Source organism: Hyalella azteca, unplaced genomic scaffold (assembly GCF_000764305.2).
Source record: "Hyalella azteca isolate HAZT.00-mixed unplaced genomic scaffold, Hazt_2.0.2 contig1740, whole genome shotgun sequence".
In the NCBI taxonomy this organism is placed as follows: Eukaryota; Metazoa; Arthropoda; class Malacostraca; order Amphipoda; family Hyalellidae; genus Hyalella; species Hyalella azteca.
The window spans coordinates 208,109-235,007 of NW_025932041.1; the positions used below are offsets into that span (position 1 = coordinate 208,109).

The 26,899-nt window shown below is 36.2% G+C and overlaps 1 protein-coding gene across 2 annotated transcripts; it reads left to right on the plus strand.

Moving 5' to 3' along the window:
- Positions 1-219: 219 nt before the first annotated feature.
- Positions 220-26,226, plus strand: LOC108673566 (chitin synthase chs-2). 2 transcript variants are annotated; one of them, XM_018161417.2, is made up of 29 exons: positions 220-390; positions 1,757-1,863; positions 4,762-4,882; positions 5,583-5,721; positions 6,047-6,177; positions 6,402-6,618; positions 7,256-7,474; positions 8,189-8,360; positions 9,500-9,593; positions 9,899-9,986; positions 10,755-10,954; positions 11,496-11,717; positions 11,886-12,093; positions 12,428-12,690; positions 13,516-13,729; positions 14,482-14,682; positions 15,759-15,985; positions 16,323-16,490; positions 16,846-17,032; positions 17,644-17,762; positions 18,044-18,249; positions 19,563-19,702; positions 20,543-20,742; positions 21,653-21,838; positions 22,359-22,520; positions 22,904-23,008; positions 23,484-23,640; positions 25,241-25,317; positions 25,828-26,226. In XM_018161417.2, the coding sequence occupies exons 2-29, from the start codon at positions 1,757-1,759 to the stop codon at positions 25,867-25,869; spliced, it is 4,572 nt and encodes a 1,523-aa protein (XP_018016906.1). In that variant the 5' UTR covers positions 220-390; the 3' UTR covers positions 25,870-26,226. The 2 variants fall into 2 exon arrangements, with proteins under 2 accessions (XP_018016906.1, XP_047739700.1); XM_047883744.1 differs by having other exon boundaries at positions 23,487-23,640.
- The last annotated feature ends 673 nt before the right edge of the window (positions 26,227-26,899 follow it).

Consider the following 26,899-nt stretch of genomic DNA (forward strand, 5'->3'; position numbering starts at 1 on the left):
GTCGGCAAAAACGATATTCTGTAAAATTTCGAGTAATGGTACAAATTAAAAAATGGGGTGAGCATCCAATCGACATGTAATGTTGGACACGGCTGTAAAACTGCTCTTCTTAATAGAAAATAGTTTAAGTGCAATATTGCTAAAATCATGCGGTTATAAAATTCAATGATATTCTTATTTTTGTGATTTAAATAGTGAACGATGCAAATTTTACCAATAACTAATTTAAATTGAAAAACATACTCTAGCCACAGACTCTTTGCTTGTTTGCCCTGTGAATGTCGTTATATTTCAGGTATATTTTTTCATGAAATTTTTTTGTAGATAACAAATAATTTAGGGAGCTTCAGTGATCAAATTCAAGCGTTGAAGGAAGCCGGAACCTTCAAGGTAAGTTTTTGAATAACAGTCTAACTTTAGAAATCTATTGCAGCCTGTAAATTCAAATAAATTTTTAAGCTTTCCACATCCTGCCTGGAAAAGTTTCTGAGCTTTGTTCTGACAATTTCTAGAAAAAAAATGTAACCTGTGATGGCACCGAAGCGGTTGAAAATGAAGATAAATTGTTCGATTATTTTGAAAATAAAATTGCTCTATTTCCTATAAATCTTCCTATGCTGAATTTCATTTTTATTTACAACAAAATCAAAAGCCTGCATTACAACGGCCGATTGCCATTCGTGTAGCCTTGAAATGCTGTAGGAACTGCATGAGAAAGGTTATAAAGCATAAACTTAACCTTAATTACCTTAATCTCAAACTTTTTGTACTTTAATTCAGATGATTCAATATCACGGAAATAGTTATTGATGTCACATAGAATGCGTTAATTTAGTGTAGAATCAATTTAAGAATTTTTTACTAAAATAAATGAAACTTACTGACTTTAAGTGTAGGTGTATCATTACTTTCCATGTTGGTACCTTATCTGTGTTATCTCTGAACGTCACTCTGCTCAGCCACAGTTTGAGCAAGATTCATTTTTACCAATTTTAGAATTTAGCCAGTGCATCCAGCTATTTACTTATAAACTTACAATATTTTCATTTGAAATTTTAGGCCACTTTTTGTTATTCCATCTCATATTGGGTATTTTCAAAATAGACATGAAAGCAAATCATTTTATTAAACCATCTTCAACAGTTTTCGCTAATATTAATTGAGCCTTCTTCTAAAACTAATTAAATTGTGTCATTAACGTTTCTAGATCATTTTATTATAGCTACAATGTGAACACATCATTCTCATTTCAAAGCAAAGTTCAGTCTGAACATTTATCATCACATGTCACGATGAGACATGAGCGGTTCCAATGGCCTCATGTGACGTCATTTTTGTCAAGCATTACATTGTTTTTATCAAAATATTCTTCGCTATACTCATGATATCTCTTTACTTGACACCTCCTGGCGACCAAAAACCACTTATCCCGTCATACTTCCTTCATTTTTTTATTGCAATGGTTTTATTACTTGAATAGATATGAGGCATTAATTGAAGTTTTGTCTTACAGTAGCGATAAAGCTTGTATATAACAGGATATTGGCATGGCGGAAATGGTTTTTGTCCTTAGAAACTTTCGTAACATCGTTCACACATTGCATATGAGGACGAGGCAAATGGCAGTAGTGCTTGCTACTTATTTCCTTCTCTTAATTTGAATTAGGATGCGAGCGTTGCAAAGGTTTATTTCATCTTCTATTTCAAGTTTTTTCACATTTTTAATACGTTACCTCACTTGCATACTATTCATCAGATGGCAAGGTCCCCGAATGTGGGATTTCACATCCCGGATCTCAACGACAGCGACCAGGAATTATCCGACGATGCGGACGAATCAATTCCACTTACTGGCATCAACAGGTATGAGGGGACATGGGGGAAAACCCCACATCCTTAATAAACAAATAAATAATATCAGGTGAGATTTTAATCTTGGGTCGAACCTAGCCCACTGGCCGCTACCAACAAAATCTCATCCTAAGCCATATACCGTTTTATTAAAATTTAAATTTCTTGTTACGCCATTTTCAACTTTATCTTCATTTCATTTATTGTATAATTCGTTAAATAAATATTGTGTAAATATTGTGTAATTCGTTAAATAATTAAATTGTTCGTTAATGTACGTATGAATTTGAGAGAACTTGTTTGTGGGTTCGAACTCTCGAAAGAGAACTGGTAGGCTTAGTATACCGTCATGTCTGTCCCCTTGGCGGAGATATTTAGCAAGCAGGGGTTACACTGTACACTGTACACTGTACTCTGTACACTGTACACTGTACACTGTACACTGTACACTGTACACTGTACTCTGTACACTGTACTCTGTACTCTGTGCACTGTACTCTGTACACTGTACACTGTACACTGTACTCTGTACACTGTACTCTGTACACTGTACACTGTACTCTGTACACTGTACACTGTACACTCTTGTACACTGTACAACCTACCATAGCAACTATTCTCCATATTCCTGAGCAGGCCAGGATTATGGGGGTTAACCTGCTTATTTTCACACACAACAACGGCACGTTAACCTGCTAGTCTCCATTAAAAATGCGAACGACTATTCATATTTTAAATTCAATACTTATATATACAAAATACAAACTGTTACAGGGAGGCGGTTCTTCTCTAATCGCATGTACTAAATTAGATTTAATTGCGAAGCAGAATTAACATGCAGTGGCTAACCAAGTCTCCTTACCGTTCATATAAATTTTTTAAGACTGCGGCTGAAAAAAATTACGGAAAAAATTGACAAATGTGTTAGTTGAAATCAGCCTTAAAGGATAAGTATACAATTATATATAACCATATATATATATAATCCATACTAGAGTTAGTAGATATTAGCTGTATCAAATTAGTATATTAGGTTTACAACACATAAACATAACCCATACAACCTTTAGTTAATATCAGCTGCATAGGATTACTATACAACTATATAACTTCATGTATTACTCATACAACTGATAGTTAATATTAGCCTTATGTAATTACTATACATGTACATAACGCATAAATATATCCCACACAACCGTTAATTAATATCAGCGTATAGGATTATTATACATGTACACAACGCATAAATATATCCCATACAACCGTTAATTAATATCAGCGTATAGGATTACTATACATGTACACAACGCATAAATATATCCCACACAACCGTTAATTAATATCAGCATATAGGATTACTATACATGTACACAACACATAAATATATCCCATAAAAGCATGTGGTGCCTGCTGACACGTGTCAGTGACGCTTCCGTCGTCTGCGTGAGAGGTTGTTACGTTACAAGTTTTCGGTATCCCTCGTTAGCTTGGAAGCCATTTACAAATAATCAAAGACCAATGTCGCTGGAAATGAAGTTTGGTGATTACTGGGACAAACTTCATGATTGAGTTCTGTGTAAATACGCTTCCCTTGGAAAAAGCTGCATTATAACAGCGCTATTGCAGGGCGTGATATGCGCTTAAATACGTGAAATATTATGAAAATATATACGGCTCACGTGATTAAAAAACCTGTATATAATAATTTTAATCTGAATCGTATCAACACTAAAGGCTGGGCTTGTTTGTGAAGTTTTACAATTAATTAAACTATAACAAAAAATATAACGCTTTCTGATTCTGAGAAACCTGCGTAGGCGATACTGTGTGATGTATGATGAGCTAGTGGTGCCCTGAGGTGCAGTGTTGTCCCGCTCTGTACCTGACTAGTTTGAAAGGTTTTCGAAATTTTCTACAAATTCTATTCCTTGTTCGGTACTGAAAACCAAAGTTGTGTTTAGTACTCTAGGGCTAGCTTAACTGCTGTATTTTCCAAAACGAACTATGCAGTTAACCAAACCGAACTTAAACTAGGGGAAAGTTTTAGTACGGATCAATTTTCGAGCATACAGGAACATTCATTAACATATGAACAGGGTTCATTCATAAATGAAATATGAATAAAATGCTTAGTCTGTGTGAGTGTGCATCATTCCGCTTATATGTTCATAACGTTAGATCATAGAAGAAACACTGAAGTGAATGTTTGCGAGAATGTAATTTCCCCGAAATTATCGAGGAATTCTATTTTTCTTCAGTACAATCTCTGCTCTTGAGGCAGAAATGAATTACAAATATTTTGCTAGTGTTTTCATGGAATATTTCCAGCAATACGCTGCTGGTAGGCATGGTCAGCCTCCGCCAAGGTAAAATTTTCCGTTACGTGTTTTAACTATAATTACATTGAGATTGTTAACAGTTCTGTCTACAGTGTTTTTTATTAAATCGCTGCTCAGTTACATTAAATTAATTTATGGATATTATGAGTTGTCAAGTAATACAAAATACTCAATAATATTAAGGCTAAAATTTGCCAAAAATTATGTTTCCACTAAATTTCGCTGATATTTTTCATTTTAATGAAAATTAGATATTTTGTCTTTTGTCAGTAGTAAGTTTAGGTCTCGACTGAGGTATAAAATTAGTGCTAATCAGCAAATCAAAACTGATTTTGATCTCTATTTTTAATTCTCCATACTCGTGTGGCTTCCGACGCAGTTCGATAGTTTTACGAAGTGAATTTTTTTTAATCCGAAAAGTTTCCTTTTTTTTAAATCGACTATACTTTCATCACAAAAGCGCATATTTTTTTCATCCGAAACGCACTCAATTTTTTTATCCGCACAGTGTTCAACTTTTCATCCGTAAAGTGTTTATTTTTAATAAGAATGTTTTTTATTTGTACAGTGCGGCCCCCACAGACGAGCGCCCCGAGAACTGGGACATGTTCGAGGACCCCCCTCCCCCCATCTCCTCTTTCTCGGAAGACTCCGATAAATTCGGACAACATATATTGAAGTTTGCTAAGGTTCGTTTGACAAACCCTGCAAATTATAATTACCAACAATCATTTTAGTTTGTGAAGGCTCGTTTGCGATACCCAAAGCAAAGTCGTTTGGTTTGTGCCCCCAATTAAAGTTTTTAAAATTTATTTGCTGAGCACATTGAACTCGCATAATTTTATGGGTTCGTTGTATGTCGATTGACAAATAATTCGAAATGTGCAGGCTGAAAAATATATGCGTATCTGCACATTTCGAATGTCTGCAAAACACTGCACAATTGTTAATGGAAATTTGAAAAGTGTGGAGCCTGATCATCCGTTGTTGATAGCACTACTGAAATATGCTAGCATTGGCTGCTAGTAATAAGATCTACCCACAGACTAACCGAAACGCATTTCCCAAATAAATGATACTATAGGCCGTGAATCTAACGGCGAGGAAATAAAATAAAAACTCCCTAGACACCATAAAGTTGCGTGTGAATTAACAGTTATTTCATAATTTAACTTGCTAAAAGCAGCGATAAAAATAGAATCTAGGATCGTCTATGACGCACACTGTATCATTGATCACCTCTGGTGCAATCATTCCTAGCATGGAAAACGATTGCTAAAAGAGGCTCCATAAGTGATACAATGCAGGTAAGTTCCAATGTAGGCAGGTTACAATGTAGGTGTTATAATTCAGCACCAATAATCGCCTGTTTTCTTTTGTTAACCGCAGCTGCTGACTTACTTGCTGACATTCGCGATCGTCTTGGGATGCGGTCTGATAGCCAAGAGTCTCATGCTCCTTATGGCTGCCCAGCTCAAGCCTGGCCGAGTCACTGACTTGTGCCCAGCAGTCAACAGAAGCGTTTTGAGTAAGTAACAGATTCAGGCAATATATTACTCTCTTATATACGTGAGGTAGGCAAAGTATTTAATTTCTTAGTCAATTATAGACAGGCATACTCATGCATTTGCTACTCGTACTCGCACGAGCTGTAAATGCCTTAGGTACATGCTTTATATGTACTCGTACATGGGAACATTATGTAGTATCTACTATCATAGTACTGGTAGAGTTCTCTGCAACGTAATGCGTAAATGGTCGCTGAGTTCTGCTCGCTTTGTGATATGCTTGCATAAATAATAATTTTTTCGTGGAAGAATCTTTACCAGTTTTTTTTCTTTGTTGTGAATCAGATGCTAAGACGACATACACCGTGGAAACCAACCCGTACGAGAACGTGGCTTGGGCATGGGCGCTCTTCTTCGCATTCATCGTCCCTGAAGTCGAGACGATGCTACGTTCGTTCCGGATGTGCTTTTTCAAGGTGAAAGCATTTGGTCAGAAGGAAAAATTGCAATGTCGTCCCTTTGGACTGAAGGGCAGGATACGGAACAAAAGCTATGCGTTTGCTGAAGAGGGTGGTTGATATTTAGACCTAGAAGCTCTGTAGGGCATTATCTTCGCCGATTTACCAAGGTATTCATTTTTTAAATATAAATATAATTAAAAAAATGTATCGTAAATTCACTATGTTTGTATTTTATTCAGGGCTTCGTGACAAAATTCTATGAAAAGGATCCAGAGATTCCCGAGAAGCCCGAAGAAGTGGCGTGTCGCCGGTACCTTGACCTGCTGGTGGTTGCCTTCTTCGAGATGTGCCACAGCGCGGGGGTGGCGGTGCTGATATACGCTGTTCTGCCAGACCTGGACTCCATCAAAGGCGCCATGCTCACAAACTGTGTTTCTGTCCTGCCCGGGGTACTGGGTGAGTACTGTACAGATTAAATCTATAAGGTAAAAATATTGTAGCAAATAACAATGCAGCAATATTTCAGCCCTATCTGTTTTTCAAATTATTGTAATAGTTTTACCAATCAAATCTCTTTCTATTTCCTGAAGAATTTGTAACAGTTTTATAAACAAATAACAAAGGATCATAATTTCAGCACTATCAGCTTTTCAAATTATAGGAAAATTTATACCAATCAAATCTCTTTCTATTTCCTGAAGAATTTGTACAAGTTTTAAGTTCAAAAAATCGAATGTGCCATTGCCCTGAATTCTGATTCAGCTCAGTAAATAACAAAGGCGCAACAAGAATTATTGGAGGATCTTCACGTTCTTTTAATTTTGTGTTTGATGCAAATCATTGAATTTCTATCATATTTTGAATGCAACGATAAATAATTCATACTGGCATCAAAATCCTGCACTTGCAGGCATACTTCAGATAATTAAAAATAAGAAATCACTGTCAAGAGGTTTAAAATTAAATAAGATAACTTATAATTCAAAGGGCCAGAGATGAGTTGAATCTTGTCCACACTTTCTTTCGTTATGTCCTTTTACTTATTGAATTAATTCTGAATTGAACTGTACAATGATGAAATTTCTCACCCAAGGAATGTTGTCAAGAACTGACGAAGATCCAAACAGGCCTGCCAAGTTGACAATGGACATCGTCGCCATAATGTTCCAGTTGACAGGGTTTGTGGTCTGGCCGCTGATCCTATCGTTCCAGAGCGACGCTGCGCTCCTGCCTGCCTGGGCGATCCCTTTTGCGTTATTCCTTACCTCCTTTGGCTGGTGGGAGAACTACGTTGATACAAAATCTTCTTGGGGTGAGTTTAAAAGCATTGTTGAATAGGATTAAAAATATATTAGATGAATTTTAATTGTTAAAACTTCTTCCTCGTGGTGTTCAAATACTTTTCCCGTATAGGAGCGCCTCTCGGCCTCGAGGTGGTCGCGCGGTTAAGATCACCAATATTGAGCAGCGATTTGAGGTTTCGAAACCCGCAAAAAAGTTGCGAAAATTCCAGTCAAAATCGACTAAGTGGTCTAGAGATTAAGAAACGGCGACAGGCTAATCTGCCTCACTAAAGCTGACACTACCACAATATAATATTTATATATATATATATACATGGCTCACTATAATATTATAGTGAGCCATGTATCAACGCTGGAATTAACTCGTATCATAAATCTAGCTAACTTTTCTAAAAAAAATTGTGAGATAGCTTTCCTTCCCCCAAGTAATTTAATTATTCATAATTTCACTCATCTCGAAACATTTTATTATTTTTTCCATAAGCACTTCTGAAGTCACGTGTAAATATGCGGTCGCAAATTTTCAATTCCAACATGCTATTCTAAAGTCGAATTAAAAATTTGCCTGTCCACCACTTCGAAAATTGCAAAAAAATTCTCTTAAATTACCAATGCCTAAAAGTTAAACTTTTGCGATGTGTCATGATGCAGGTTAGGTTGAAGTGCTTTAATTTAAAATTTATTTAAACATTCAAATTTTTTAATCTGTTTCCAACTTTCAGGTTTTGTGCGGTTCCTGGGCGGTGTCAAGCGCAGGCTCTGGAAGACGCGCTACGTCATCTACTTCGTCGTGCCCGTGCTGAAAGTGTGCGTCTACTTCGTCGTCATGGTCGTCGTCATGGGATTGCGTCTCGATGACTTCGGCATAGTCTTTGATATTCGTTTCGGAGAGAAGTGAGCACCACGTCGCTTTCGATATTCGTCTTAGAGATTATTGAGCATTAGTATAGTATCTTCGGCATTGAAGAATAGGCCTGGATAGGCCTGTCGCCGCATTAGGTCATGTTTGATATTCGCTTGCGAGGAAAGTAAGCGTCACCCTGTTTTTGATCTTCGTCTCGGTGGTAGAGATGAACATCATTTCGTGTTTCATTGAATTTCGTGTGTCAGCGAATTCTTGGTTTCTGATAGCAAGCATAATTCATTTAATAAATTTTTCATTCTGCTGGCAGCGGATATAATTTCGTTCGGCTACAATCAATATGCATTGGCATATATGTGATATAATCTAGAAAGAATCAGATTCCACTGCATTATTAATTTAATCAATATGTATTACCTTATTTTGAATTGGGCGAATGAGGACCCACAAGCGATCTGATGTTCAATTTACTTCGAGAGATAATGAGTTAACTCATTCCTGAGCATATTTTTCTTTCACTTAATTAATGATGTAATTTAATCTATACTAAATTCCGCTTCTCACTGATCTGAAATTCCTCTTCATCCCACCACCGAACGTAAAATACAAAGCAAGGATGTGTACCTGTCCAATAGACATTGTGTATGGACGCGCCTGTATATCTCCAGTACTAAACATCAATAATTATAAACATCAATAATTATATGCACATAATTTACTAGAAACATCGACCCAAGCGACGAACCTCGATTAGAGTGAACGATTAATCTGAAGGCCATGTTCCTAACTTCTTCCTTGAATTGCATGCAGATGGAGCGCGGGACGATTTCCTGTGTAGTTCTAATTATTACTGGTCTGTTTGATTTAATTTCATTTATTTAATGCCTAGCTCAGAAAAGATGGATTTTTTAAACAGAATAGAACGTTTACTCGTCAGAATTGTTAACTCTATTTCTAGTTCTAAATTGTGTTGAGATGTAAAATTACATTTCTTCTCAAATTCACTCAGTTTTGAACTTGATTGAAAACTGTATTAATCCACTGGTTTGATGAGAATAAACATTCACATTTTTGTGAATACGAACATTAGTATTTTTGAAGTTAAATAGTCATAATCATTATAAGTAAATTAGTATATTTAAAAATAAATTTGCATTGCATTGTTTCTCAGGGCGGTTTCCCTGAACGCGACAGAGACACGCATCCCGCTACAGGACGAGAGCGTCTTGCCCGGCAGCTCCATGGCAGACATCGTGCCTCTACAGGTGAGTGCCTCTACAGGTGAGTGCCTCTACAGGTGAGTGCCTCTACAGGTGAGTGCCTCTACAGGTGAGTGCCTCTACAGGTGAGTACTTCTACAGGTGAGTGCCTCTACAAGTGAGTGCCTCTACAAGTGAGTACCTCATGCAGATTCCTAGTGACGGGCTACACGAATATAATAATAAAACATATAAAAAATCTCTCCGAAATAGGTATAAGATAAAGTGTAATTTTTTAACCATAAATTTTCTCCGCAATAATTCCTAGCATTCATCAATCATGTAAATTTTTATGGATTTTGTTTCTACAGGAACCTACGCCGATCGATCAGAATGGCAACACTCCGGTATACTTCTTCCTAGCGCAGATGCTGGCAGCGTATCTTTGCTACATCTTCAGTAAGACTTCAGAATTATTGTCCCGAGAGTAGTTCTTACTTCACAATTATTGTCCCGAGAGCAATTCTTACTTCACAATTATTGTCTCGAGAGTAATTCTTACTTCAGAATTATTGTCCCGAGAGTAATTCTTACTTCAGAATTATTGTCTCGAGAGTTATTCTTACTTCACAATTATTGTCCCGAGAGTAATTCTTACTTCAGAATTATTGTCCCGAGAGTAATTTTAACTAATATTTATTGTCCCGAGTTCAATTTTTATTAAAAATTATTGTCACTGTAATCTGCGACTTCCAAATAGAAATTCCATTGAAAGATTGTAACAGTAGAAGGCATAAAAAAAGTTAAAAAGTTTACGAGTTCGGTAATATACGCTTTACGTGAATTATACATCAGGATAACATTCACTCTGCTAAGCATTCCAAGATTGACATATTTAGTAGTTCAACGCTATAATATGAAATGCTTGAAACATTTTTAGTGATAGAGTTTTCGTTTTATTTACAGCACTCCGCTTAGTATTGTGAGACAAATATAATGCACTTAATCTCATCACCAATCATTTAGCTCCGTGTGTCTGAAACAATTTTTTCCTTTGTCTGTAAAGACACCAGCTGTTATTTTACTCAAAAATTACTCCATAAGATGTGTTCCTCGCAGGTACTCTGATAAATGAGGTCATTACTAAAATAGCGGTGCACTTTTTACGACTATGTTTTCTATATCGCATTCAGCATATTTAAAACTCCTCGGCCTTCATTCTCCCAGGCAAGTTCGTGTGCAAGATTTCGATGCAAGAGTTTAGCTTCTCGCTGCCCGTGACACTGGTGGTGCCCACGACGGTATGCACGTTGATCCTCATGTGTGGAGCTCGCACTGAAAACCCTTGCGCCTACCCTAACGTCTTCGGCTATGTCTTCTGGACCTATGACCAGGGCACCAGCGTCTTTGACTTCTTCGTGGCTGACGTGAGATTTTATATCATAAAATTACTAATTTTTGCAGTGAGATTTTATATCGTAAAATTACTAATTTTTGCAGTGAGATTTTATATCGTAAATGTACCATGATGATCCCAGACTTACTAATTTGAATAATTCGTGTTCTGGTCTTGACTAGATGTCGAGAAATTACAATGAAAATGTGAGAATTGATAACTTGAAATCTTCGAGTTTTGATGTTCATTGGAAGTCTTGAACTCATCATTAAATGTCAGACTCGATAATTTGAACTCATCGTGTTCTAGTCTTGTATTGATGTCTTTAACAATTCGTATCGAAGTTAGTTTGCACGCGAGGATCACATTGTGTTCAATCATATACAAGTGACTTTTTCCATTAGGGCTGTGCTAATGTGTTTACGGATACGATCATAGTCAGTGTACGGCGAATATATTTTATACATTATCTATTGTACCTATTTTATTACTTATTAATGGCGGCCCAAACGAATCGAATTTACAAATTTACTATCGATTAAAGCGCCGCTCTTTTTCATGTTCTGTGGTAGTTTTCATTGCTGTGGTTCCTGTGGCTGCTCTCACAAACATGGATCACACTGCACATTTGGACGCCGAAGCGCGAGCCCCTCGCCAAAACTGAGAAAATGTTTGTTACGCCAATGTACGATTCCCTCTTGATCGACCAAAGCTTGGTTATGAACCGCAGACGAAACGAGCTTGCCAATAAGGATAACAAAAAGATGGCAGCAGATGACAAGGAAGATGTCAAGGTATCAGCGTTAATGGGGGAAATTTTTGTTACTTTACGGTGCTTACATGACCATATGCAAGTAAATGTACTCGTATCATTTGAGATATTGTTTGAGATCAGGCTTAATCGGAAGAATTCAAGCATCGTATGTATTACAGAATTGATATATTTCCATTCTTTTGTGCAGCTTGCACCTGGATTCGCTGCGTTCGATGATATCCAGGAATCAGACCACACCACAAGAATCTATTCCTGCGCCACAATGTGGCATGAAAACTCCGAGGAAATGATGGAGTTCCTCAAAAGCGTCTTGAGGGTTGATGAAGATCAGTCAGCCAGACGCCTTGCAAGGAATTTTCTTAGAATGAAGGACCCTGATTACTACGAATTCGAGAGTGAGTTGTTACGTATCTTTAATTTCGAGAGTGATTTGTTATCTTTAATTTCGAGAGTGAGTTAACTTTAATTTCGAGAGTGAGTTATCTTTAATATCTTCGTATCATTCTTACAACGAGTATAGTTTTCCTTCACATCTGATGTCATTTATAGCTATTAATTAGTGATCTCAAATTATTTTATTCATAAGAACAGCTCACTTACAGCTCATGAGCTGAGATCACTTATATCGTGTGATTATTAATCTCGGAATATATACTCCATATATACAAATGGTCTTCTGATCTTTTTCTGCCTTCTAGTTCTCCAAAAATCAACTTATTGCCTTCACAGCTCACGTGTTTTTCGACGACGCCTTCGAGCTGCCAGATCCTGAGGCAGATTACTGCGTGGTGAACGGGTTCGTGCGAGAGCTGCTAGGATGCATGGATGAAGCGGCCTCCTACATCCACCAGACGATCATGCATCTGCGGCCACCCACTCGGTACCCGACACCCTACGGGGGACGCCTGGTCTGGACCTTGCCTGGAAAAACCAAGTTCATCGTCCATCTCAAAGACAAGCAGAAGATCAGACACAAGAAAAGGTGGAGTCAGGTAAGACGAATTCATGATTTAAGAGAATTTTACGTCGCATGGGTTTTTGTAATTTTGTAATTATATAACCATTAATGGTATCGTAATTTGCTTCTAATTGGATATGTAAATTAGGCATCTCTAAAAACGCCTAGTTTCAGACTTAAACTTAAAGAATTTTAATTTTGTATACCATCTCAAAAAGAAATAGAAGATCGCACATAAAAATACGATGGCCGGGTAAGACGAATGCATATTTTACTTGTTCTTTGCGTCGGAATGTTTGGTATTTTCATCATTTAAAATATTAAGTCTAAATCCATCATCTCTCACTTGTCGAATAGAAAGTTCATCAATTGCCAATATAGTCACATTTGATTATAGTGTTGTCTCATAAAAATTAATAACATATGACTTTATCATAAAGGATTGGTTATGCTCGAATTTTGTGTGGTAAAAATTAACTATTTAATTTCTTCTTGGTAATAGTTGAATGGCTAACAGTCGTTTCTTGTGAAGTTAGAATTCTCTAACGAATGTTAGATTTATCTTTAAAACCAGTAGAGGACTTAAAAAATTAAACGATGAAGTTAACCCGTTACGTTAAAACTTTTATCATGACAGTTCAATAAAAAATTTACATTTTTGTACACGAGAATAACTCAGATTGAAACCTGTGGCTGCCGAAGAAGACATTTTCCTTGATAAACAACAAAATTTCCGTTAGGTTATGTACATGTACTACCTGTTGGGCTTCAAACTCATGGACCAAGATTCGCTTTCGTTGAAACACCTGTGTTTGCCGAAGAAGACATTTTCCTTGATAAACAACAAAATTTCCATTAGGTTATGTACATGTACTACCTGTTGGGCTTCAAACTCATGGACCAAGATTCGCTTTCGCTAAAACGCAAAGAAGTTATCGCCGAGAACACCTACCTACTCGCGCTAGATGGCGACATCGACTTCACGGCAAGGTCCGTCCGCATGCTCGTCGACCTCATGAAGAAGGATACCAACCTCGGGGCTGCCTGTGGCCGCATCCATCCTGTAGGCAGTGGTAAGTCGACTTACATTGTGGGGTTACACTATAATACTGTGGGCAGCACTAAATGGACTTATTGTTTTTATTCAGGCAATATATTAGATAAGTGGACTTACATTGTGGGGTTACACTATAATACAGTGGGCAGCGGTAAGTGGAGTTATTTTTTATTATTCAGGCAATATATTGGATAAGTGGACTTATATTGTTGGGTTACACTCGAATACTGTGGGCAGCGGTAAGTGGAGTTATTTTTTTTTATTCAGGCAATATATTAGATAAGTGGACTTATATTGTTGGGTTACACTCGAATACTGTGAACAGCGGTAAGTGGACTTATTTTGTTTTCTTATGGCAATTTGTTGGATAAATGGACTTATATTGTTGGGCTAAGCTTGAATCCTGTGGGCAAAAGTGAGAGCGGATAAGCTAGAGTCTAATTCAGCTCTTATTTGAATGCAGTTCTAAAATTAACTTACAATGTGGAAGAAAATCAGTAATTTAAAGACATTATGAATGAAGTCCATAGGTAATCTCTAATATTTACCCAGTGAGAAGTTGTGAAAAACGGAAATCAATCATGTACATACTGTTATCTGTACTTCTCCTCGAATTATTTCAATATAAATATAAATTGTAAGTTTGGTACAGCATCTAGCTCTTCTGAATATTTAAACCTCAGACTCCGATAATATATTTAAATTATGACCTATGTATATGTATTCAAAAATATTACAACCCTTATGTTCTGCAACTCTCAATTCCAGGCATGATGGTGTGGTACCAGAAGTTTGAGTACGCTATCGGCCATTGGCTGCAGAAAGCTACAGAGCACATGATTGGCTGCGTGCTCTGCAGCCCGGGGTGCTTCTCACTCTTCAGAGGCCGAGCTCTCATGGACGACAGCGTCATGAGGAAGTACACGACTGTGTCCAACCGAGCCCGCCACTACGTGCAGTACGATCAAGGTTAGCTTGCTCACTATAATTTTTATTAAAATTTATGAATATTCCTCGATCATTAATGTCTTTTTTATTAGTACGTGGAAAGGATTTTACCACTAACGCAATAAGTAAATTATGGACAATGTGTTCTTATTACTCCATAAACACTACGGCAGGATCAATATATTGCTTAACCACGAAAGACTGCATTATTTGCAATTTGAAAATCGTACTAAGTTGAGGCATAACTTTATAAACTGTCCGAAAAGGGTTAAAAAATACCTCAAATTCAGAAATATCAACATGTTCTGTTGTTCCGGGATGAATGTTTTGTCACTGTATGGTCATGACATTCTGGATTAGAATTGGCCATGCTCTATAATTGAATTGCTCTCTAATTCGCCATGCTCCCTAATTGAATTGTTCTTTAATTAAATTACTCTCTAATTCACAGTGCTCTTCAATTGAATTGTTCTATAATTCACCATGCTCACAAATTGACTTGCTCTCACAGAAACTAATGTTTGAAATAAAGCTTTAGCGACATGACTCCCTACTTCTTTATTTGAAGCGAAATTAATTTTTAATCGCTACAGTTCCACCCTACCATCAAAATCACTAAATTCTTCAAGAGTTAAGTATATAACGTAGCATAACACTTGCATCCTGCCCCAAATTTGTGTTATTATTAACGCGAGAAATGTATATCGAATCAAAGCTATACATTTCCATCTTACCCACTAACTCTCGTAATTCTTCACGTTTTCAAAGTGTAACATTTCCACCCTCACCAAACTTGTGTATTCTTTATGTTAAGTATGTGCTTGATACTTAACATAAATACTTCCCCACCCCAATACTTCCACCCTTCCCCAAAATCACGTAATTCTTAAAGTGCCAAGTAAATATATAAGCGTTCAACATTAACCCATATTAGCGTAATATTAACCACATTTCGAACTTAAACACACACAAACATTACTCCAAACTCCAATAGATATTTGCTCTATTGAAGCAAACATCTATTAGATATTATCTATTATCTCTCTAAAAAACTTCCGTCACGCTCCCAACCTCACGTAACTGTATCGCCGGTACAGGGGAGGACCGGTGGCTGTGCACGCTGCTTCTGAAGCGTGGCTACCGAGTCGAGTACTCGGCCGCCTCTGACGCCTACACTCACGCCCCTGAGGGCTTCGGCGAGTTCTACAACCAACGCCGGCGATGGGTGCCTTCAACATTGGCCAATATCATGGATGTTCTTGAAGACTACAAGATCACAGTCAAAATCAACGACAACATTTCCATGCTCTACATTCTTTACCAGGTACAAGGAGTTCAAATGATATTGTACGTAATATATCGTGCTTCCATTTTTGTATTAATTTCTTCATTTTTAGTGCTTGTTCTCAGCTTTTGCAGTTGAGTCCTCGTGATGTTATCAAGAATCCATTTCCAGTCATAACTTTTATTAATCTTCTTAGTCTTTTATCAAGCTCTATCAAGGGCTAACTCACATTACTCACATTCTAATGGCATGAACCAAGAAGCAAGTTTTCAGATGGATAATAGATATGATTTTATAGGCAGATAAAATCTCGACAACTTTATTGTACCAACAAATTGTGGTTAACAAAAAAATCACAACCATGAATAATTTGCAGATGATGCTGATGCTTGGAACAGTCGTGGGCCCCGGGACCATCTTCCTGATGCTGGTGGGTGCCTTGAGCGCCGCTTTCGGCATGAGCAACGGATGGGCACTGGTGCTCAACCTCATCCCCCTTCTGGCCTTCATGATCACCTGCTTCTTCGCCAAGTCCGCGACTCAGGTGAGCAGCCTTCATCCCCCTCCTGGCCTTCATGATCACCTGCTTCTTCGCCAAGTCCGCGACTCAGGTGAGCAGCCTTCATCTCCCTCCTGGCCTTCATGACCACATGCTGATAAAATATTCGAACAAAAGTCACTTTTTTGTCACCACATGATAGTACGAGCTGAATTTAAGCAAAGTTCTCTTAACTCAGTTGTTAATTTAAAAATTCAGAAAAAATTTACATCGGGAATAATTTCTGCCTAGTTAAATTTCATTGTTTCTTATATGTGTTATTCCAAAATGCATAAATTCTCCCATAATTCTCACATTTTATAAGAATATTTTCAGCATTTATTCATGAAATATGTCGCAGATCAAGCTAGCGTACGTGCTGACAGCGATATACGCACTACTCATGTGCGCGGTGGCCGTGGCTCTCGCTCTGAACATCATGGAAGAGGGACTTCTGACTCCTTCATCTCTGTTCCTGTTCGCCACGGCGGCGTCCTTCATAATCACTGCAATGCTGCATCCTCAAGAGTTCTGGTGCCTCCCTACTGGTGCGTTTGGTGAATTTTTCATAACCAATTCATAACCATTTCCAAACTTGCCACTTCTTGGTACAGAGTTCGATATAATTAATAATCTAGATGATTGAACGTGTCACTGGCACAGAGAGTTTGATATAATTATTAGTCTAGATGATTTAACGTGCCACTGGCAGAGAAAGTTCGATATAATTATTAATCTAGATGATTTAGCGTGCCAATCAATTGATGTGTAATACGTTAACAATTTTATGCTATTTTTAAAATATTTGAAAATCCAAATTATTCTGTTCTCGTGATAACTTTGCATTTAGGTAATATGGATTAGCTAATAAAGTAATTCCTTAACAGTTTTCCATTAATAAAGACTTCATTTTATATGATTTATACTGACCTCAAATATTCAAACGTTAATATTTTCTGACACCAATATATACTAATATCTATACACACTGACATCAATATATACTGACACCATAATGTACAGACGCCAGTATATACTGCGCCAAGTTATATACAGACGCAAATATATACTGACGTCGATATATACCTACGTTAAACAATATAAAGACGTAAATAATTTATATAGATTTTAATTAATGCAGAGTTTGCTCATTATTCAGGACTCGTCTACTACCTGGTGGTGCCATCCATGTACCTCCTCCTGCAGATCTACTCCTGCTACAACCTCAACGACGTCTCGTGGGGCACAAGAGATGTTCCTGTCAAGAAATCCAAGGAAGTGGGTCATCTTCAAATATTTATTAAATAATGTTAAATGTAACCTGAAATTATTATTTCATGTAGAACAATATTGTTTAAAATGTTTTCAAATAAGAAACAATAAGATAAAGATGATTCTTCAAAAAATTTGGATTTACCTTCAAATTTGTTTCGTTTGACAAGATCGACAAGGAGCAATGAGGAATTTTAAAAAATTATAGACAGATTTTCCATTAAATGAATCCTGTGTAATGAAAAGTATGTGCTGAATTTATTACTATGACTAAAATTATCTCTAAGGAGCTGGAAAGAGAGAAAAAAGAACTAGAGGAGGCCGAGAAGAAGCAGGCCCAGACAGGCTGGATGGCTTCATTGACTGGCAACGGTCAGGGTGACTCCGGCATGGCTGGCTTTTTCAGGAAGATGTGCTGCTACAAAGGATACATGTCCGAACACATCCTTAGATCTGTCGACAGCCTCAAGAAGCAACTCGACCGCATGGAAGCGTGAGTAAAAATATATTTTATTGAACAAAAACAGGATGTATGGAAAAATGAGTTGAAATATTTGTAAAATAAAAATTTATTTCGGCTTCAACGGTCTCAAGAGGCACAGCGGTCAAAAGAAAGCAGCAACTCGACAGCATGGAAGCGTGAGTTAAAATATATTTTATTGAACAAAAAACTGTATTGAGATATTTGTAAAATAAAAATTTATTTCGGTCTCAAAACGCTACTCGGTCTCAACAGCTACTCGACAGTATGGAAGCGTGAGTTATATATATTTTATTGAACAAAAATAGAATGTATAGAAAACTGAGTTGAAATATTTGCAAAATAAAAATTTATTTCGGCCTCAACGGCTTCAAGAGCCAGAATACATTCGGCCTCAAGCAGAATGCATGATTAAATTGAGTTAAAATGTACGTAAAATTTGTTTTTCTCATTAAATGAGCAAATAGATGAGGTACAAGCAGCTGCGAAGTTAATGGTGCAGAGCAATGTTATAAGGACTGGAACTTGGAATTGCATGGTAGCTCTGTTGAGAGCCAGTAGATGGTAGAAAAATTAAAAGACAGATGCCATTCTCTGAAAACATTGATAAGATTTATCAAAATTTTTAAGTTGAACTTTTTTGAATTAATTGATAGTTCATCTCTAAGAGATAATAGGCATAACCAGTTGTAAATTACTCGATGAATTACGCAATGAATTTGTTATAATATAATTAATAGCAAGCATGACTGATCTTCAACTGTAGTCTTCAGTTAATGAGGTATTACTAATTAAATCGGACACAACTGACGGCTACAAACTAGTGGTAATTTTCAATTTTTGACAGAACCACTAGCTAAGTGGGTTTTGCGGATGCAATTTCCTACCCCTAGCTAGGGCGATTATCAATAAATTATTTTGTCTTAAATGACTCGGGATAATTTTTATATCAGAGTTTTCATAAATTCTATTCTCTTTCGGTGCCGGTGTTTCGTCCCGAACTATTTCGTAGCACATTTAGCTGTTGTACATATATACGTTCCTATACTTTTTCTACATTTTTTATACAAGCTTTTAGCTTAACGTAACTTTCAGTATGTAACGTGCCCTCAAAGTTCTGCAGAAACATAAATAATAATAATGAAAATAATACAAATTATATCCACGACAATAAGAATCAAGAGTCTAATAATAATAATAATAATAATAATAGTAATAATAATAATAAAAATAATAATAATAATAGTAATAATGATAATAATATTAATAATAATCATAACAATAATAGTAATAATAATATCAATAATACAACTAATAACCTTCAGGCACCTCGGCATGGCACCGACCACTCAGCGAAGGCGTTCGACCATGACGCCTCGTGGCAGCAACAGGAGTTCAGACCTGCACGTGGAGACTGTGGCACACGCTGACCCCGTCTACAGTGACGAAGAGAGTCAAGCATCCGGTGACTGATTTACGCTAAAAAAACCTTACCTCGTAATTTATTTTCGACTAATTTTAAGTGACTAGCATTGCCCTTGATTCAAAATATCTTTAAATATTTTTTTACTCTATTAACAAATTTCACGTACATTGTTCATGCATAGATGTCGCATAACTTAATTATAAGTCTGGTATGCACGCTGTTTCAATTAAAAATGCTAAGTTGAGCATACGTTAACTTTGATATTAAATTTATAGCTATTTAATATACTGTGTTAATTTTTATGCCATTTCAAAAATAGGTTTATTTATAGGGTTTTTCCATTCAATGTGGCGTCCTCGGCGAGATGACCATGTCCTTAAAAAAATTGAATAAGATGACAATATCCTTAAAAAAATTTAATATCAGGAATTTCTTGATTACCGTCATTAAACATGTAAGTCAAGTCTTTTGGTTTTCAATAAATTTCACACTGAACAATTTAATAGAAGGAATACAAAAATTTCTGGTTGAACTTCCAAATAGAATGCAGTTGATTCAATATTATAACGTTGGAAATATATAGTCGTATATTTTTCGGTGGCAGTATTCCAGTTAGTTAATTCATAGCGAGAATCACCGATTTTTTTTAAATTCACAAAAAAATATTAAAAATAGCGTCAAGAGTGTCGTTGATATACTATAGGTGTCATTTTTATCCTGGAAATGATTCCACATCGACATTCATTTGAACAGAATACTTTTGCCATAGTAAAACGAATACTTTTGTTTTTATTATACATAAAGAAGAAATTAGCGGAGAGGTTTTCAGGTAAACAAAATAAATCTTCATCCCTATTGACGAAACTGATTGTTTATCAGCAACCAAGGATGAGAGGAACGACTTGATCAATCCATACTGGATGGAAGACAAGAACGTCTTCGGTAAACTGGGCCACAAGGACGCCTCGGGAGGACACACGGATGGGCAGGTGGAGTTCCTGACGAAGCAGGAGGTCACGTTCTGGCAGGACCTCATCGAGCGATACCTCAAGCCCCTCGACAAGAACAAGGACAGCGAGGTATGAAGGTGTATATAGTATTTATGAAGAAGAATGAAGATGAAGGTGTATATAGTATTTATGAAGAAAATGAAGATGAAGGTGTATATAGTATTTATGAAGAAGAATAAAGATGAAGGTGTATATAGTATTTATATATCAGTATACATCGTGCATCGGCATATATGACATTTAAAATATTGATCCCAAAGATCGTGAGATTTTGGCGAAGTGCATATTTAAGAAAAGTAATGATCAAAGTAATGTTCTAAATATATGATAATCATACTTGAATCGAAGGGGTTAATTAGGAGTTTTGATTCGGGAAAGCCATAAGTCATGATTGTACCTACACTTTCTTCCGTTTAAATTAATTTTAATTTCATATTATTACTCTGTACTATTATCATTTTTATTACTACATTCATCTAATAGTTTTCATAAGCTTCTCAGTCGCATTCCACTAAATTCTTCCCTTCCCTCATTTTCCAATTTTAAAAATTTCCTATGTTACTTCATAAAGAGTGAAATAAATCTATATTATTACATTTTTAATAATATCATTTATTTGAAGAGAGAGTTAATAATGGAAGGAGACGGATAAAAAGGCTATGATATACCGGCAAACCATAAAGTGATACAACGATTATCACTTGGTTCGTTAGTCAAAATACGATAAATGAGACTATAAAGTGGTGAATTAATTGGTTACTGCTATAAATAAGTTTAAAAAAATAACAAAGATGGTATCATTAACTGGTAAACCTTTTTGTTATCATTTGTGACATCCATCTCAATAACATATACATTAAACCATTTGCTGGCAAAGAAGTTGCTTAATACTCAGCAAATTATATTCGCCAATCAATCTGAATACCATTAACTCATAAACCACCGTTTTTAATAAATTTTAATGCTGCTCTCGTTTCAGGCAAAGGCGAAACAAGAATTGCTGGACCTGAGGAACATGGCTGTGTTCTCATTTACAATGATCAATGCCATATTCATTGTGATAATTTTCTTGATGCAAGCTAACCAAGACGTCCTGTACGTCAACTGGCCCATCGGTGTCAAAAACAACATCACATACGTCTACAGTGAAGATATGTCCACCCAGGTATTTCATTTACCTGGGATTTTATTAAAAAACAGTTGCACAATATACACAATACGTACACTAACAATTATCTAATCATATCTTAAATTTCATCCATGTCGGGCTTTGCTTCTTACTGAACGTCATGTCCGCATTTTCACTATCATTAGTGAAGACGTTTAACGAAAGAAAATGAATAATATTGTTTGAAAATATAAGCACTTGTATAATAATGAACCCATCCATGCTGTGTTGTGTGTGCCGAACTAACATCTTTTCAATTTGAAATCGCATCTTCTTTTGCAAGTTCACTTCAAAGTTATTATTGAAAAAGCGACAAATTCGCTTAGAATAAAAATTCGGTTTATCAATTATAAATTTTCATAACAAATTAAAAGATGAGGCGATAGATGTATGTTTTGCACACCGCAATACTATAGAATAAAAGTTTGGCTTACGATTTATAAATTTTAATTACCAATTAAAAGATGAGGCGATGGATGTATGTTTTGCAAACCGCGTTACTAAATTTTCGTTACAGATCGAAATCGCGCAAGATTTCGTCCACCTCGAGCCCATTGGGTTCCTGTTCGTGATCTTCTTCGGCTGTGTGATGGCAGTGCAGTTCACGGCGATGCTCTTCCATCGCATTGCCACCTTCTCGCAGATCATTTCCTCCATCGATATATCGTGCGGAAATAAGGTGTGAATAAAACCAATTATACCATTCTAATGGTTTTTAGTTGGTATTGAATTTAAACATTAAAATTATGACAAATTCTTGAGGATTTGTTTGATTTGAAAACGATTTGAGAAACTATTTTGTTTAACTAGGGAAATGGGATATATGGCGGAATTACGTTTTGCTACTTTTGAGAAAATATATTAAGCACAAATACTTTTTCATCATAGTTTTTAGACGTTTCGTTATTCATTTCCCGGTCCGTTTAGAGTGCGCTAATAAACTCTAGCAATATTTCATGCACTTAACAACTGAAGTATCGAAACATATCCAAATTTTAATGAGTTGATAATTTACTGCTTTGATCTGCATACAAAACTCTACTGTTGAGGGCATTTTTTCAGGAAAAGCAACGAATGACGATGGAGGGAAATGTCGAGATGTCCGCAAGCACTGCGGTCAACTACGCCAAAAAATTGCAGAAAATCAGTGATCCTCAAAACTCGGAGGTGATTGGCTTCGATATCTTTGTGGATAATACTTTTAGTTATCAATATTTAAAATTAATTAAGCGAGTGTCATTTTTACCATATAATAAAAAGCTTCAATTGAAAAGCTTCAGACTTTCAACGAAGTAGGTGAGAATCTAAAAACATCAATAATCTTAGTTCATTTAATATACAAGAAATATATTTCCATAATTTATTTCATGAGTTTATTGATAAACTGTTATTTATAATCAAGTCAATTTTGACTTGCTTATAAATACTGGTTATTTTTCGCTGGTTATTTTGCACCAAGTGAATTCCAAACATCTGGTTATTTTTATCCTGTTTCTTAGAATAAATTCCAAATAGCTGGTTATTAATGTCGTGTTATTTAAAATAACTTCCCAACAACTGGTTATTTGCGTAGAAGTTTCCTCGTCAACGACTGTTGCCTCGTTGCCACATCGTGGTGACATTTTCCTCATCATGTTGACAGCAGGTTGGTGAGTCTGTGGCAACGGACTTCTCGAGTCGCCGGCGGACGATGGCGAACATTGCGAGCAGTCGCGCGAAGCCCGCGGTCGTGTCTCTCGACGACGCTTTCCTCAAACGCGTCGGAGGGTCAATGTCGGGCGACCCTAGCAATGAAGAGCGTGAGTTGACAGATGGCTGGTGACACAGTGTTGACAGTTGGGTATTGACACAGAGTTGACAGATGGGAGGTGAAACAGAGTTGACAGATGGTGGTGATACAGAGTTGACAGCTGGATGGTGACACAGAGTTGACAGATGGCTGGTGACACATAGTTGACTGACAGCTGGGTGGTGACACAGAGTTGACAGATGGGAAGTGAAACAGAGTTGACAGATGGGGGGTGAAACAGAGTTGACAGATGGTGGTGACACAGAGTTGACAGCTGGGTATTGACACAGAGTTTACAGATGGGTGGTGACACAGAGTTGACAGCTGGGTATTGACACAGAGTTTACAGATGGGTTGTGAAACAGAGTTGACAGATGGCTGGTGACACAGAGTTTACAGCTGGCTGGTGACACAGAACTGACAGATGGCTGGTGACACAGAGTTGACAGATGGGTATTGACATAGAGTTGACAGATCGCTGGTGACACAGAGTTGACAGATGGCTGGTGACACAGAGTTGACAGCTGAGTGGTGACACAGAGTTCACAGCTGGGTGGTGACAGGGAGTTGACAGCTGGCGATGACAGGGAGTTGACAGATGGGTATTGACACAGAGTTGACAGATGGGGGTGAAACAGAGTTGACAGATGGTGGTGACACAGAGTTGACAGCTGGGTATTGACACAGAGTTTACAGATGGGTGGTGACACAGAGTTGACAGATGGCTGGTGACACAGAGTTGACAGATGGCTGGTGACACAGAGTTAACAGCTGGGTATTGACACAGAGTTGACAGATGGGATTAATAGATTAATAACATTAATAACAGTGATATGGCAGCGTAGTGGTAACAACTATCTTGAGTTTAACAGTCACACCAATTGATAGTATGACAGCTCGACGATGACTTTAAAGGACAAAAGAATTAGTGACTGCTTCATGAAGATGATGTTGATGACGCATTGACAAGTGAATTGATCACTTCACATTTTATCACAACTGAACTGGCAACTTGACGATTGTGGTTTTAGAGTGGACAATTGACGGTTATGACAGCTAAATATACAGTTTGATATGGCAATCGAATTGAGTTGGCACCTTGCTAATATCAATAAACGTGTCTTGACACCCGTAAACTGACAATAAATTATTCCTTTATTACAGTAAGGATAAATTTTTATGATCATACTGATGAGTATGTCTTATGTCAAACAAGAACGGCAAATTCAATGCATGATTGTGCTTCGTGAATCATCTCAATATATAATGAACCTGGTGTAAACACAATCGACCTCGTTCATATGTTTCATTTCATTCTAAATTAGATGCTAAAGCCCTGAAAAACAAATTTTTTCTGTATTTTATTGTCATTCCTATTGGGGCGATATCGAAATCACGTTAAAATATTTATAATAACATTGTTTTAAACTTTGACTAATTATTTATAATAACATTGTTTTAAACTTTGAGTAATTATTTATAATAACATCGCTATAAACTTGAAGTAATTATTTGTACTAACATTGTTTTACACTTACAGTAATTATTTATAATAAATTCGCTTTAAACTTAAAATAATTATTTATAATAACATTGTTATAAATTTACAGTAAACAGAAGGCGCAGCACAGTAATGGCGCTGGTCGAAAGTAACAGGCGGATGTCCATGAGGCGGCCATCATTACGAGTGAGTCTTTTAATAGGATTGTCAGTTGTGGATGGCTGCACGTTTGGTGTTACGTCTCTATGTAGGATTGTCAGTTAAGGATGGCTGCNTCTCTATATAGGATTGTCTGTTATGGATGGCTGCATGTTTGATGTTGCGTCTCTATATAGGATTGTCAGTTATGGATGGTTTCAGGTTTTGGTGTAATGTGTCTGTTTGGGATTGTCTATTTATGATAGCGCTGTATGTGACAATGTAATTTCGAGATAATAAGACAATGATATAATGACAAGAATATCATGCTATTTTTCTGAACCTTGAATTGAAAAGGTCAAATTCAGAATTCTTTTAACATGAATTGTTGTTTATTTTATATATTTTAAAAATAATTTATTGACATTTTTATGTTTGGAAATTACAACTATTGATGACTTGACTTGTATTGAATTTATATCTGTTCTTGTTTCTTAATATTATGATTCACTGCATATTGTTATACTAAGTTTAATCAATTCATTGGGAATTTTACAGGGCATATCCTTCTCCAACGGTACCATCGCTGAAGAATCGTGAAAGTTTAACAAACCAGAAATATTTACCATTTATACTCACATGAATGTTCCAAATTTTACGATATTTAAACGAGTATCTCGACAACACTCATAAGTGCTATTGAAAACTTGATATAATGATTGTGAACTATTATCACAAAATCTTTAAAATAATGACAAAAATACTGGCCAAGAAAATCGCAGGAGTAGAATCAATTTAGTAACTCATAAGAAATAAATTGTGTGATCGGTAAATTATTATAGCAGCTGCAGTGAATCATTTACACATGATTTTTATGATGCAGCCCATTTCTAAAACCTCTGTGCTTTTTAGATTTAAATTATTTTTTTATCAATATTTTTAGATTTAAAATTTTAATTATTTTAATAAAGTCGTATAGGTTTCTTCTTCAAAAATTTTTAAAGGTTTTTAATACTTCTATTGGAATCTTCGGCATGTCACTGCGGATGCCATTGCGCTGCTACACTGAATATATATTATTCTCATTTGCTTCATTAGTTCCTAAGCGAAGATACAATTAACATTTGTGTTAACATTTCTCATGTTTACTCCCAATTAATTTTTGAACATCTGGAAATCATTCGATTAAATTTTTTTTCGCATTCGTGAAATTCGTGAATTATTTGAATTTAAAGAATTGTAAGTGGACAAAAATGTCATTCGCGTGAACTTTTAGTATCATTATCGAATGCAAGTTCATAATACTTGGAATGTAAATATTCAATTTTCTTATTTACTCATTGCTTTTTTTATCTAATATTATAGAGCGAATAAGTTTCTATAGATGCCTATACACCGTTTGCCGTATAGCGAAACTTTACTTTTTAATTAATTACGTTTTACTTAATTCGAGACTTCGCATGTTTAGTTGAACATCATTTCTGCATCATTAGTTGTTTTTGGCTTCATTGTGAATTCTCCCATTTCGTATCACGTTAAGATTAATTTATACATGTAATATTACTTTAATTAATCACATCAATTATAACTTGATAATGCAACTTAATATTTATTGTATTAATATTTCGAA